At 42.6% G+C, this 15,688-nt stretch overlaps 1 protein-coding gene across 2 annotated transcripts; it reads left to right on the forward strand.

Moving 5' to 3' along the window:
• Window positions 1-275: 275 nt before the first annotated feature.
• LOC141756369 (uncharacterized) lies at window positions 276-15,371 on the forward strand. 2 transcript variants are annotated; one of them, XM_074616038.1, is made up of 6 exons: window positions 276-746; window positions 2,484-2,624; window positions 2,799-5,602; window positions 7,171-7,320; window positions 7,807-7,887; window positions 14,077-15,371. In XM_074616038.1, exons 2-6 carry the CDS (start codon window positions 2,503-2,505, stop codon window positions 14,193-14,195), a joined length of 3,276 nt encoding a protein of 1,091 aa, XP_074472139.1. In that variant the 5' UTR covers window positions 276-746; window positions 2,484-2,502; the 3' UTR covers window positions 14,196-15,371. The 2 variants fall into 2 exon arrangements, with proteins under 2 accessions (XP_074472139.1, XP_074472138.1); XM_074616037.1 differs by having other exon boundaries at window positions 2,484-5,602.
• The last annotated feature ends 317 nt before the right edge of the window (window positions 15,372-15,688 follow it).

The following is a 15,688-nucleotide window of genomic DNA, read 5'->3' on the forward strand; positions in this document are numbered from 1 at the left end:
TATAGTATGATCCTGTAGCATGATGTGGAGTATAGTATTAGTATAGTATAGGATTAGCCTGTAGCATGATGTGGAGTATAGTATAGTAGTAGTATAGTACAGTATTAGTATAGTATAGTAGTAGTATAGTATAGTATTAGCCTGTAGCATGATGTGGAGTATAGTATTAGTATAGTATAGTATGATCCTGTAGCATGATGTGGAGTATAGTATAGTATTTGTATAGTATAGTATTAGTATAGTATAGTATTAGCCTGTAGCATGATGCTGCGAATAAAGAAAAACTGAGAAAAATAATGGCAGCAAGAAATGACAAATACAAACAGGAGTTTCTATATTAGACATTCAAGTTCAGCTTCTTCTTCACAGACCTTACCGTGCCTTCCAGCATGAAACACGACAAACTCATTTAGCTTAGCTCATATGTTAAAGCTGAGACGCAAATTAACACAATGGCAAACGTTGTGTTAGCTAGCTAAACCAGCAACGTAAAGGAATCCGGTCGTGTCTGGAAGGTAACCTCCAAATTGCAAGATCTCTCGCGAGATGGTTAAGTATAGAATAGGTCATGGGGCAGTGAGTCTCGCGATAGTTTTCTCACGTTTTCTAAACTTGGGGTTACCTTCTGGTCAGCAGCAGTGATTTGGCGCCACCTAGAGGACGTAACAGGGAAACGACAGTAGCATTAGTTAGCCTCTTAAAGGGGCTAGCCTAGGGATGATAGTCTGGCTAAACTAATCTAGGAGGTGAGTAATTTGAGAGTAAATTGACTAACTAATATTAGTTGGATAAAGAAGTAAAATATATTACTAGCTTAAAATGTCGGCAAATGTCCAAAAGTATGAGTGAAGTGAAGGAGTTTAAAGGTTTGTTTGCTGTGTTAGAATCTAGCTAGCTAGTTGACTAAGCTAGCTAACCGCTAACATTAGCAGACTCTGCTAACATGACCTTCTCTAAGCTTCTTAATGATACTAAATCATTATGTTTAACTAACACTCTAATGTTACTACCGAGGTGCTGGTTTGAGTGGTGAAAACTGGGTAATTTGTGTATAGCTATTTGTACTCTTAGTCTGGCTAGCTCACTGCTCAAAGCTAATATGGAACTATAATATACCATGTTAATATAATAAACCATGTAACTATAATAAACCATGTGACTATAATGAACCATGTAAATATAATAAACCATGTTAATATAATAAACCATGTAACTATAATAAACCATGTAAATATAATAAACCATGTAACTATAATAAACCATGTAACTACAATAAACAACTATAATATACCATGATATAATATAATATATTATACCATGTAACTATAATATACCATGTTAATATAATAAACCATGTAAATATAATAAACCAACAAAGATAATATGTAACTATAATATACCATGTAAATATAATAAACCAACAAAGATAATATGTAACTATAATATACCATGTAAATATAATAAACCAACAAAGCTAACTTCCTAAGATATTGCTCAGATATATTTTTCATCTGGTAATTTAAAGTCTAGTCTACTACAAAGCAGAGATACAGTATATGACAGATAACATTTGTGTGTTTTTGGTGTATTATTTTTTGTTGTTACTGTAGAGTGCTTGATTTGTCAAAAATAGCAATGCAAATGTCATACTGTAAATACAAAATACAGTATTTTTGAGCATTTATAAGCATGCCTGTGTGACAGGGTAGTCTGCAAGGTAACAGACAGCTGTTTGATGCCTGCACCCTGGTTTCCTAAAATTCCTCCTTATAACAATTAGTATGGGACAAATGAGGGTGAGGTGTAAATTCATTATTAATAAATGATGGATGAATTCCATTTAGCTACTTTGGTTTCAGGTAATGTGCATGCTGGCTCACTGTCACACTGTCATGGCTTACTGGGACACTTGAATAGAACAGATCCATCGTTAATGTTAGTAGTGACACCTGTGCTTTTCCTACGATGACAAGTCAAAATGTTGGATGTGAGAAGGCAGAGCAGTTACAGCGCTACAGTGCCATCTCTGTATTCTGTACAGTGAATCAGCATCATGCTGATTCACAATCTGTTCTGGTATGCTTAGGAAATCCACTCACTGAAGAGTATAATGTTGTGGTTTGCTGTGGTATTTCTTCCATGTGTTTTGAACTACATGTTTGGTGTAAGATGAGTTACAACAGAGCGCATGAGCTGTTATGGTAATACAGAAGGAAATAAAGACTACAGTGCAGGCTGAGGTTTACAAGACCGTCATCTACCAGCCTGTTTTTGAGTCAGTATTCTTTATTCTAGTATTCTTAGTATTCTAAGTCTTTCTTTAACATGGAATAGTTTTTTCTAGAAGTGTTATCTACCAGAAATAAGCTATGCATTAAAAACATTCCTGACATGATTGCATTCTTTTGATAGAGTGACACTTATTGATCTGAGCTGTGTGGCTTTCACATGCAGTGTTCACACTCAAGCTGTTTCTATTTCAGGTATTTCAGAAAGGAGAAAATGGATAAAATAACACAAGAAGATATCCGTCCACAAACTGAGAGAGAGCTTACATCACCGCTCTCCCCCAAACGACCAAGGACAGATTGTACAGTGACAAACAACCGCAGTGACAAAAGCAGGTTTGACTTTCCAGAGCTTTTAACATTTCGGAAAACCATTGTCTGCCCATCATCAACAAGTATCTTGCAGGAAAATCCAGGACTAGTATACATAGCAGAATGTGGGGATAATGAAGATGAAAAAACTCATGAGCAACCACAAGACGCTCAATTAATTGTCACCCCTATTACTAGGTTGACACACACTGACGATGCACACATAGGATCCTCTGAAGTCTGTTTGATCGCTGCTGAGAGACGCTTCTTCAAACTTCTGCTGATAGATGAGCAGCCTCCAGTTACTGCAACTGACATACTCAGCTCATACCCAGCAGATGATGCAGATGGGGCATTAGCAGAGTCTCACACTTCAAAAGACACCAGCGCCGACACGTCCAGTCATCCTGATTGCAAACGGCTGGGGAAATCACTTGAGGACGAGCCCCCTGGTGGTTGCAGTTTTCACGCTGGGAATGACGAAGATGGGAGACAGGTGCAAAATAGTGTCAGTCAAATCCAAGCATTCACCCTCAGTTCAAGTGATGAGGGGGTCAGATGTCAGCCTGATTGCACTCATGAAGATGCGCTACATGACACAGGTTTCTATAATACATTGAGCCAATCTGCAGAAGGTGAAAAGAGTAATCAGAAGAGGGATGAGCATGGAGCATTAAGTGAGAATATCCTTTTCAGCAAGGAAAAGGAAGAGGGTAACAGTCCCATATCTTCTACTGATTATGCAGACTCTAAATCATTCTACTCAAACCCTGAAGAGCAACCCTCTGGGAACTTGGCAGAATGTGTAAAAAATGAGGAAAAAATATTAGAATTGCAGATTTGTGAAAATGAAAATGTTCCCGTCTGTGATGGGGCAACAAAAGGCCAAGTTAATGAGAATGGCATGAGGAAAAACTCTATGCCTTCTGCTGCTGAATGTGCTGAGGGATCAATTGTTTCTTATGATGTGGTATCAGCCAGAAATACTGCAACTGAGAGTCTTGAAGCTGACGACTTCAGTGGGGCAAAAAGAGAACATGCTGCTGGCGAGATGATAGCCAAAGCTCGGAGTGTAACGGCTGATCACACAACAGAGACTCCGATGCCCGCACGAATCAGTCAAGGGCCTGCTGAAGGAGATAATGATGCAAGCCCTTTCAGTGTAATTGACCCTGCAATCTGGAGTGAAACTGACAGGGAGGCTAAAGAGAAACGCTGTAACTCAGAGAGCGCCGCAGGTGTAGAATTATATCCATCAGTAAAAGTCTGCGAGATGGAAACACCTCTTCCACTCTGTTCCGACGTCCGGCTATCACAGGAGATTTCAGCTCCGGACCAGACTGGGCAGTTAAGTCACCAAAGCGGAACAGAGCAGTGCAAAGATGAAAAAGAGGACTTATGGCAGTCGTATGCAGAACCGCAGGCTTGTCCCATCAACACCAACGAAACACACAACAAGACTGGCAGTGAAGGCAGCTGTCGTTGGAAATCCAGTCCCAGCAGCAGTCCAGCAAAGCCTCCTCCTGCAGGGGATGGAGGACAAGAAAGCCATGATACTGTGGGACATCAGTTGAATGAGCAGGATGGCTGTGTTCCTGTCAGTCCCGACCACCTGAAGACACAGGAGGTTGAATATTTACAGACTGAAATTGCCAGAATGGACGGGGCAACTGAGATGAAAAAAAGAGAGGGAATGACAAGTTTTGAAGAAGAAATAAGAACTGTTGAACATGGGGAATCAGAAAACTCACCAGACTTAGAAGAAAAACTGCTGCAACAAAATGAAAAACACGTAGGAGACGCAATTGGAATATCAACTGGTAATTCCATCACATTACCACATATTGACGAGGAACTGGGAAATAACCATGGATGTTTGTCTGATCACCCATACAGCGCTGTAATTTCAACAATGGAAGGGACAACAGAGGAAAATGAAAGAAAAGAAGAAGCAGGTGTTGGAGAAGAAACTGATGTGCATAGTAACTCAGAGATATCCGTGAAATCAGAGGATGCTCATCAGCAACAAAGTCAACAGAAAGGAGACATGACTGAGGAACGTATCAGTGAATGCACAGAGAGCAACATGAGTAAAAGTGGCCACAAATTAACCAGTCAACAACAAGAAAACAAGCTCAGTTGTGTCTCTGACTACCAACACAGAGCTGAGACGTTCATTATTGAAATGAAAGACGACCTTTTGGCTTTCACGTTTCCCCCAATAGGTGATGCAGTTGTGCCAGGGCCACATGAATTACTCCATTCACAAAATGCAGACGACAACCCCACAGCTCTAAATTGTCATGACAGATTTTCCCCAGTGCCATCTGCCTTCACTTTCAACGACAGCATGCCGGGGGGTTTTGACACTTTCGAGAAGATCCAGCTCTCACTAGATGATGATGATGCTGGCCTGAGCAACAGCCCTCTCCTCACCAGCCTACCCGGGCAGCTGTTGAAAACACCCCAGCAACAACTTATTACTTCTATGCCAGAGGCAGAGAGCCGTGAGCATGATGAGGTACCAGAAGAGGAGGAGGAGGTGGAAGGATTTGAGTGTCACACTGAAAACACGGCAAAGGGATTTTCAAGCAGTGACACCAGGTGTTATGAATTCCCAAACTTTATATCAGGAGCAGATGTAATTTCTCTCGGACGGCCAGAGCAACAGCCTAACTGTGAATCAGCTTATAATTCCCCCGAGTGCTTCCAGGATGACTTAAACCTACAGTTAATGTCCTCCACTGTTCCCTCCAAGAGCCACAGCTCAGCCTCTGATGTGAACAACATCCCCAACTTTGAGATGAAAAAACAATTTGACATGGTCTTGAAAGAGCTGAACTTGTATTTCGCTATCAGTATAAGCGACTTTGCAAGTGACAGTAGAGCGTCATCACCTGAGCAGTGTAGTGATATATCTAAAGCCTTGGAGGGCGACACTTCAAACTGCAAAGAACATCTCAGCAGCCCAGAACTAGGACACCTCAGAGACACTACATCAGGTAACTACAAACGATACAACCCGCCTTTACTGTATTGTATATAATTAATAAATTCATAGTATAAAATGACTGGTAAAAGACTGGTTCCAGTAGAATTGACAGCACCCATGACGTACAGATACAGAAGTAAACAAGCACCATTAGAAACGTTCCTTTGACCAATCTGATTAATTGGCTATCCATGTTTCATTTACAAATGTTACTGTAATATGTATCGTTTACTCCATATTATGCACAGTGTGAACACCACAAAAACCTTTCTGTAGATTATGAGGATCATATAAAAGCCATAATACCCTGAAAGATATTCTTTTCTTGGTGCATCCAAACCATATTCCCGCTACAACCCGCTACAGCCCGCTTCAACCTCCGAAAGATCGATTGCGTTAATGCATTAAAGAAATTAGTGCCGTTAAAAGTTGCATTAATTCAAAACTATTGGCGTTAAAAACTATTGGCGTTGAAAACAATTGGCGTAAACGTGTTATTATCGCGTTAACTTTGACAGCCCTAATATGTATATTCGTATATATATATATTTATATATATATATATTTATATATATTTACTCAAACACACACACGCACACAAATGTATGATGATTTAAGTCATATTAGTTACAGTATATATTATCATTTTTCTTCAAATTCACAGTGCAACAGATACTGAAACTGACGTTGTTCTGTGAGCAAATCTTAAAACTAGTTTAACATTTTAGGAGCTACAATTGTTACCTTTTTTGCCGAGAGTCTCCTCTGGTTGCTTGGTAATGTGACGGTCACGACAAGACTCCAGGAAGTGACTGCCAAGAAATATTTCAGCAAATAACCCCATAAAACTTTTTGTTTTTACCCTTTGGCTTTTGTTCAAATCAAACAAGACACAATGTGTTAATTAGTTAACTTAGGAGTTGTTTATTAACTATTTTTCTTTCTCACTTTGGACAGGTCAGTCTAGCTGTTTCCCTGAGCTTCCAGTGTCGATGCTAAAATAAGCTAATCTGCTGCTGGCTGTAGCCTCATATCTAACAAACAGATGGTATCGATCTTCTCATCTAACTCTGCAAGAAAGAGAATAAGAGTATTTCCTAAAATGTGGGATTATTCTTTTTAACCATCTGAGCTATCGCTACGCCGTGCTGCTGAGAAAAGAAGTGCACTTTAAAATCAGTCAATATAGGATTTTTCTCCGAATTTATAAATATTGAAAAACTATTAAGGCAATGGAAGTTGTCGTCCATAGTCCTTAAAAAAGTGAACCACGTCCTCTTTACATTTTGGATAAAATTAAATGAAAAGTCAAGCTGTAAAAGCATTTCTCAGCTAATGTTAGATACAGTTATTGAATCAAGGCCAAACACTTGACTCAGCCTTGTATAATATGGAATATCTCACATAAAAAAATGACCATGAGGCTTAAGAACAGGCTGTCAGTTTTTAAATCATCTTTATTGACACCACGATTATGCTCAAACAATGATGCCAGAAAAACACGAAGAACCACCTGCAACACTGCTCCATGTCCTAATGTATTCTGACTGCACTGTGTGCTGCATGTCTATTGTTTAGATGATGCTGATGAAGACCGCAGCCTGGAAATGTGTGGAGGTGATCCAGTGGTTGCTTGTACCTCTGGCAGCTGTGACGGCGAGCAGGAGGTGCCCCTTGGCAGCCATCTGTGCCAAGAAACATCCATGTACACTGCAGAGAAACACAAAGGTTTGTCGTTTTCTTTTCCAAAAAATAAAAGACAAAAAAGCGTATTATATCTCCAGGAACAGAAGAACCAAATATCAACAAGTGTCTCTGTAATCAATCCAACTTTATTTAGTCAATTTGTTTTTATAATAAGGGTGAAACTAAATTTTGAGTGAAATAATGGTTTTCTCAACTATAAAAAATTAAAATTGTTTAATTGGAGCTAAGTGTTCTTTTTGCATACATACACTGTTTTGAGTATTGGGAGATGGACTTTAAAAGGTCAGCGAGAAAATACAATTAATTTTATTGATGTGTCTTTTCAAATTGACACAGCTTCCTATAATGAATGTTCAAATATTAATTTCCCTCCCTTAATAAGCTGCAGTGGAACGATAACAGCACCATGAATGCAAAAACGTTGTTTAAGGGTAAACAGAGCAACAAATAAGACAGATTTAGCCGGTCCCTCCTGGCTGTCTCTAACTGTCAATATGTTCCTCTCAGAGCCCCAGGAGATGGAGCAGAAAAGGGGAATGTGGTCTCCGTCCTTCGTGTGTCAACCATTCTTGGAACAGCTGAGCCACAGTGAGTCTCATTGTTGTGGCAGACAAAAGACTGAAAAGCCCCTGAGCATTGTGTTGAAAATATTTGTTCTTTTTAATAAGAGTCTCATTTATTTCAAGATTTTGAAAGACAGAACACTCAAAATGTATTTGAAAGGTTTTTAATATTGGTACATTGCCATGAGTATATAATGGTATGGATCAGTCTAGTGACTTATTTTAGAGTAAATCATCTGGACATAGAAAGAAACAAACAAATAGTATAATGAACAGTATAAGCATAGAAGCTGGTCTCCACTGCATTATGAATCCAAGTGTGTCTGCTGGGAGTTAAGAGGATTGGCCTCTGAATATTTCAGAGGAGAGTCAGTCTAACAACCTGCCTACCTGGAGATGCAATGTGTTCACCTGTCAGTTTGAAGGAATAAATCAGTTTAATAGCATGCCTACTCTCTCTGCACATTGACAAGCTCTATGTTAAGGGATAACTTATTTTCAACCTGGACCCTCTTTCCCGTGTTTTCGTGTCTAAGTGACTAATGGGGACAACACTTTTTGAAATTGGTCCAGTATTGAGAGAGAACGCTGCAGCTGCCAGCCGCTAAACGAGGTGTAATCTAATCATTTGGGGCAACCTGGCACCGTCATTGTACATCCACTAAAAGTGCTTGTTTTTGCCACTGACAGGTTATCAGACACTTTTAAGAACAATCTGAGGATTGTTCTTAAAAGTGTCTGATAACATTATGGAAAGGTCCCTTCAGAGAAATGAAATGTTTTTCTTACCTTTCACTTGATCCGGTCTGTTTTGTTTAATTTTTTTTAGATATCACTAAGCTATGTTTTCTATACTCCAACACAACAAACTCTGACAACACCGGTGTCCCTTGGCACTCGTCTCTCCACTCTCACTCACGTTTCTACCGCTGTCTTCAGGCAACAAGTCACATGACACAATAACAAACAGAAAGTGAAAGGTAAGAAAACGTTTTATTTCTCTGTAAGGTCCTTTCCATAATGTTGTCTGACACTTATAATACCAATCTGAGCCTGTCAGTGGCAAAAACAAGAACTTTTATGCCTAGTTCACACTACAAGACTTTAGCACAGATTTTCCGCTCCCCAACAAAAGCCCCAGACCAGAGGAAAATCGGCGTTGGCTCGGCACTCGCACATCTGCGCTCGAGCGTCATGTGTGAGCTGCTCAAAGACACTAGCCGAGAGGCTCACCAACGCCTCGCAGACACATTCCAGATATCTAGCATGCTAAATATCTGGACCTGTCGAGGACTCCGGCCACAAGCTACCTGGGGGAAGGAAACCTGGGGGTGGGGTCGCCTGTAACAATAGGACCTTACTGTATGTGTTGCATTTGCAACATGGAGCAAAGTAGTTGTTGCACCTAGAGGAATAAATAGTAAAAAAGAGTTTGTTAACCGGTGGAAACAGGCTATTTTGTGAACACATGTGCCAACAGCAACATCAGCAATGTGTCTTGCATATGGTATCACGTCATCTACCGTGTATTTCTCGTGTGTGTTTTCGTAACAAAACGTAGTTTGGAGACCTCATCAACGAATCGAGCGTAGCATTAGTTCATGCAGGCCATGATGTCAAGCTCTGCTCATACCATGGCATCAGCTGATAACAGCTGATCTTAAGCCAGCCCAATCAGCTGATGCATCAGCTGACAGATCAGCTGATTCCTCTCTATGCATTCATTGGTCAATTTCATACAGGGCACCTTATTTAAGCTGCTTCAGCCGGCCTACCGTTGCTGCTTCCTCTACAAGCCGCTCGCAACAGGAGAACAACCAGATTTTCCACGTACAAGCTTCAACTTACCCTGCTGCTGGTCATGTCGATTTCCATCCATGATGACTGGGCTATGGAGTCACAACAACAGCATCCGAGGCAGAGGAAGCCATCGGAGGAGCTCGCATCTGATAAGTAGACATTCAAGTTCTGCTCCCAGCATTTCCTAATGGCGAGTGTCCAGGCTCCTACAAGTCCTACCACATCACGGCTCCAGTCGGGTCTCCTCATGAAGAGCTTTTGTAATGTTTTTGGAAAGCGTCCATGGCAAAACTCCACCAGCAGATCTTCTCAAATCCTGCGCTCCCAGGAAAGCCGCTGAGAAAAGGAAAGAAAGTGCCCGAAACTCCGCTGCAGTCCCAGCTACGGCCGCTGAGCCGCCTTCCAAAAGAGCACGAGATCCAGCGGTGCAAGCCCCGGTCCGAGGCCCGGTCCGAGGCCCGGTCCAAGCCCGGTCCGAGGCCCGGTCCAAGGCCCGGTCCAAGCCCCGGTCCGAGCCCAGCAGTCCGAGCTCCAGTGGCCCGAGCTCCAGCCCCGGCAGCCGGCTCCCTGGAGCAGGAGGACAACCCTGTCATGACAGCTCTATCCAGCATCCAGTCGTCACTCGCCAGTATGACTCCAGATCCAAGCTTTGAGTCCATGTCGGCATCTCCAGTATGACTCCAGATCCAAGCTTTGAGTCCATGTCGGCATCTCCAGTATGACTCCAGATCCAAGCTTTGAGTCCATGTCGGCATCTCCAGCAAGCCGGCTTCTTTCAAAACACGGAAGGGCCGTCACCTCTACGCGCGCCGCAGATCGATGACGTCATTCCATCGAGCTTTGATGACGTCATAGTCCCACGGAGATTTCTGGGAATTGCAGTCCAAATCTCCACCAGGGTCCATTATTTCCACCTGCTGCTGCAATTTCGCACAATCTGAGAAGCCAAATCCTTGCAGCCATCCTTCATAAAGGGTGCTTTGGTGCTTACACAGACCTTATTAGAAACTGTTTTCCTCACAGCATTTTCAGGTTTCTTAAAGGTGGCAAGTTCACTACACGCACCAAATGTTCGATCCTTCGCATGATCTCACTATAGCTGACGTAACCATTAAACACTCAGTATTGAGAGTCATTCTTTGTCACAGAGGAGGGGAAGCCCATGTCCCAAGCTTGGTTTGCCTCACACCTTCGCCTCCTCTGCCAATCATGCGAACTGCCACCAGAACGCTGCACTGCGCATTCTCTCCGCATAGGAGCAGCAACAACAGCAGCATTAACAGCTCTTGTCTCCACACTCGAGGCTTGGGGCCGATGGTCATCAACCGCTTATGAGCGTTATCTCCGGCCGGAGGCTCAAGACATCCTCGAAGCTCAAAAGCTATGAGTGCTCAGTAACTTGCTAGCTATATATAGTAAATGTTACGGCATATCTGCTTGACTCTATCATTTGATTTTCTAGCCATATGCCTCAGCTTGCAACCGGTGAAGAATCAAAAGGCTTCACTGTATATGTTTTAGTCTAATTAGCTTTTCATTAAGTTTATGCTGATGCTGCTCTACGCTGCTGTTGCTCTACGCTGCTGTTGCTCCAAGTTGCTACTCTATGCTTCAACCTGCTGCTGCTCCACGCTGCTGCAGCTCCACACTACTGCAGCTCCACACTACTGCTGCTGCTCCACGCTGCTGCAGCTCCACACTATTGCTGCTGCTGCTGCAGCTCCACACTACTGCAGCTCCACACTACTGCTGCTGCTGCTCCACGCTGCTGCAGCTCCACACTATTGCTGCTGCTGCTCCACGCTGCTGCAGCTCCACACTATTGCTGCTGCTGCTGCTGCTCCACGCTGCTGCAGCTCCACACTATTGCTGCTGCTGCTCCACGCTGCTGCAGCTCCACACTACTGCAGCTCCACACTACTGCTGCTGCTGCTCCACGCTGCTGCAGCTCCACACTACTGCTGCTGCTGCTCAACGCTGCTGCTGCTGCTTCACGCTGCTGCTGCTCCACACTACTGCTGCTGCTGCTCCACGCTGCTGCTGCTTCACGCTGCTGCTGCTCCACACTGCTGCTGCTCCACATTGCTGCTGCTGCTGCTTCATACTGCTGCTGCTTCCACTGCTGCTACTGCTGCTAATGCTGCTCCATGCTGCTGCTCCAAGCTGCTGCTCCACACTGTTGCTGCTGCTGCTTCATGTTGCTTCTGCTGCTGCAGCTCAGTGCTGCTGCTGTTGCTCCATGCTGCTGCTGCAGCTCCATGCTGCTGCTGCTGCTGCTTCATGTTGCTGCTGCTACTGCTGCGGCTCCATGCGGCTGCTGCTGCAGCTCCATGCTGCTGCTCCACGATGCTGCTGCTGTTTCATGTTGCTGCTGCTGCTTCATGTTGCTTCTGCTGCTGCTGCAGCTCCATGCTGCTGCCGCGGCTCCATGATGCTGCTCCACGCCGCTGCTGCTTCATGTTGCTGCTGCTACTGCTGCTGTTTCATGTTGCTGCTGCTGCAGCTCCATGCTGATGCTCCACGCTGCTGCTGCAGCTCCATGCTGCTGCTGCAGCTCCATGCTGCTGCTCCACGCCGCTGCTGCTTCATGTTGCTGCTGCTACTGCTGCAGCTCCATGCTGCTGCTGCTTCATGTTGCTGCTGTTTCTGCAGCTCCTGCTCCACGCTGACAGAGGAAACTCAAGAAGAAGGATGCAGGAAGCTGGAAGATGTTGGGAGCTGCATCAGACTCGGGTTCAGTTTCCATGACGGAGGGAATTCTTCAACCGTGTAAAAGATTATAAACAGCTCTGCTGACTCGTATGTTCAGAGAGGAACACATCGGTCTGTAGATGATCACGTTTTCCATGTTACAGCCTTAAATTAACCCTGCTGATCTGTCAGTACTACCAGTTCTGCAAAGAACATTTACTCAAGTACTATACTTAAGTTCAGTTTTGAGGTATATGTTTTGAGGTATATGTTTTAGTCTAATTAGCTTTCCATTAAGTCGTATTGCTGGCCCCTCCTGCTGGCTCTTCCATGTAGGCGCATGGAAGGCCAGGGAGGTTTTCTTGGAGTGGTCATTTTTTGGGGCTCCCTGCGCTCCCTGCTTTTAGCTTTCCATGTATGCACATGGAACCACGAATGCACGTGGAAGGGTGCAACCTGTGTAGATGCAGGCGAGCTGAAGCTTCATGAAGCATCAAAGCTTTCCAGCATATTGGTTCAGAAAGGGTTAATATCTGGATGCATCATGTGCACGAAACCACCTGGTGGTCAAAGATTATAAAACAGGCAGATATGATCTTAACCATGTGATCTGTGATATACTGTATTTTACGCCAGTAAAGGCTGTTCAGAATGACTATATATTACAAGGTAATCCATTTATATCCATATATATAATGTCCATTTTCTAGTAAGTATATTTTGAGTTTATAACATACATGTATATTAAACTGTAATTGTTTTATGCATCTTATGTGTGTAAACCAATTCTAGGTCAATAATTGTATTGTAGTGTGGCAGGAGGGGTAATATTAATGTTCTGTGTCACTTCTGGAAAGTGGCATTTGTTTAACCAGTGTACAGGTTTTCACTGGGTGCTCAGCTAGCTCCTCCTGTGGCTCTTCCATGTAAGCGCATGGAAGGCCAGGGAGGATTGCCTGGTATGGTTGTTTTGGGGGTCTTTGCTGCTGCTCTCCCTGCCTTTGGCTTTCCATGTGTGCACATGGAAGGGCAAGGAGGAGTGCTCTCCTTGCCTCATGCTACCACGTAGGCTCGTGGTTCCACGTATGCGCGTGGATGGGCAGGGAGGTCCCAGAGCAGAGCCATACCGCCAAATATAATGTATATATTACTGCAATGTAATAAGTGTCTTTGACTAAAGTGGTCCTGACTGAATTCCTCCCGGTGAAAGATCTTGTAGTGTGTCACCCCCTGTTGCCGGTCAGTATTGTAGTGTGAAATCAACGACTTCAAGACTCACAATTACAAGACAGCAAGTTGTGTAGTGTGAACAGTACAGCGATCTGATGACTTTGAAAGTCGTGTAGTGTGAACTTGGCTTTAGTGGACGTACAATGGCGGTGCCAGATTGCCCCAAAGGATTAAATTACAGCTCATTTAGTGGCTGGCGGCTGCAGCGCTCTCCCTCAATACTGGACCAATTTCAGAAAGTGTTGTCCCCATTTGTCACTTAGACACAAAAACATGGGGAAATAGGGTCCTGGTTAAAAAATACCGAAGTAATCCTTTATTTTGTCAGCTTTGGTAAAGAAAGCTGAAAGCATCAGTATGTCCATTTGTTCACCGTGGTTTCTTCGCAACCATTAACAGAAAACAAAAGCCAGAATGTTCTGTGGGGCTTTGGGCCTAAAGAAGTGCATACTGTACTGTTTTATTTAGTGTTGTTGTGTTTTCGCGTTTGCAGGACAGCCGGAGCAAATCAGGAGACTGGAGCCTCTGAGAACATGCACACGGCCGATCCGGGTCGGACTTTCAAAGAGAGCCAAGACCAAACACCTCCACCGTCCCCACCCCTACAAGTGAACATCGCAAATGCAATCAAGGTGAAATGAAGCTCTTCTTGTTGCCATGTGCTGAAAATGTTATTTTCAGATTTTCAGTATATTGTTCATGGCTTTCTTGTGCTTCTACTCTTTCTTGTTTTTTGTGAGTGGTTCTGGTTCTTGTACATTTGTACAACTGCCTCTTTATTCAGGGGATGTTGAATCACATTTATACATTTTCATGCATCCTCTCACGGGAGGTTCCCATATAATAACAGTCTGCTGCTGTTTGCCAACTGAGCAGCAGCTGCTGGGGAGTAAGTGCCTTGCCCAAGGACACCCTGACAGTATTTGTCGATGAAAGAAAACCTACTTCCTGTCCATATTTTCCCTGATGGAAATATATTCTGGTTTTAAAATATCTTAATGTTATCGATCTACCTATTTATATATTTATATATTTATTTGCTTCTTTCCAACCCAGATACGGGTTTAAAAAATGTATATATCCTTGTTGGTCTTATTTATATATTTCTTATAAGCTAATATTTAACTATTTTTTATATTATTGCATTGTATAAAATACATCCACTTATTCAGGTTTGTCACATATAATTGGTTCTTATGCGTTTAACTGTGGGTGTATTGATACAGTATGCTACTTGTTCCTGTTATGAGTGGGCGTATTCAGTCAGGGTAAATGAGCTGAGTACGCTCTGTTACTGCTACTGTGTTTTTACCATTAAATGTGTTCACGTGTACTGTATGCAACATATCCTTGAGCAGTTCTGTGGGAGGTTAGCTGCCTTTGGAGTTGAAATAACCTGTTCACCGTTGAATTAAATAATATAATTGCATTTAAATGTGTTTTTCATGTACTGTGTATGCTATACATGACTCTACCTTTAGGCAAAGCGTAGATCCAAGCTCATTATTTTGACAAATAAGGAGAATTTAATCAATATATTGTTTGTTCTAACTCATAATTAGATTCACTTTTTGTCAACAACTTGGTCAGCTAAATGTGCTCTTCGTTATCGTAACAGACGAACACATTACAATTTTAGTAACATCCTGCCACTACTGGAGGACAACATAACAATAAATATTAATGAGCTCATTTAAATGAATTCTTCCATATCTTTAAACTCTCTGATAAAACTAGTGGCTATATTAGAGCGGTTGCTGAACAGCTGCTAGTGTAATAAAAATGCTGTTTACCTCACTAAATGCTTAATTGAAGTTTCTAGATACAACGTTAATAATTAGGGCTGTGCAATTAATTACATTTTAATTATGATAACAACAATTTTGACTTCCAACAATTATGAAAACAAGTTAATCAACATAAAACGATTATTGTGCAACATTACATTTCTCTCGTCTTGTCTTGTGTTATAAATCCAGAGCACACCGTTCCTTTACAGCAATGGACTTTTACGCCGCTCAGTGTTCATTTTGTTAACGAAAACTATGACGAAATATGTTCGTCAACAGTAACGGTGACAATATCAAACATGCGATATCGTTGAC

Source organism: Sebastes fasciatus, chromosome 18 (assembly GCF_043250625.1).
Source record: "Sebastes fasciatus isolate fSebFas1 chromosome 18, fSebFas1.pri, whole genome shotgun sequence".
Taxonomy (NCBI): Eukaryota; Metazoa; Chordata; class Actinopteri; order Perciformes; family Sebastidae; genus Sebastes; species Sebastes fasciatus.

What these genes read in the sequence shown, in the direction of transcription:
- LOC141756369 (XM_074616037.1), top strand. Translation starts at nt 2,503, where the DNA reads ATGGATAAAATAACACAAGAAGATATCCGTCCACAAACTGAGAGAGAG. An exon ending in CCTCAGAGACACTACATCAG is followed by an intron (nt 5,603 to 7,170) that starts GTAACTACAAAC and finishes TCTATTGTTTAG; the next exon opens with ATGATGCTGATGAAGACCGC. An exon ending in CACTGCAGAGAAACACAAAG is followed by an intron (nt 7,321 to 7,806) that starts GTTTGTCGTTTT and finishes TGTTCCTCTCAG; the next exon opens with AGCCCCAGGAGATGGAGCAG.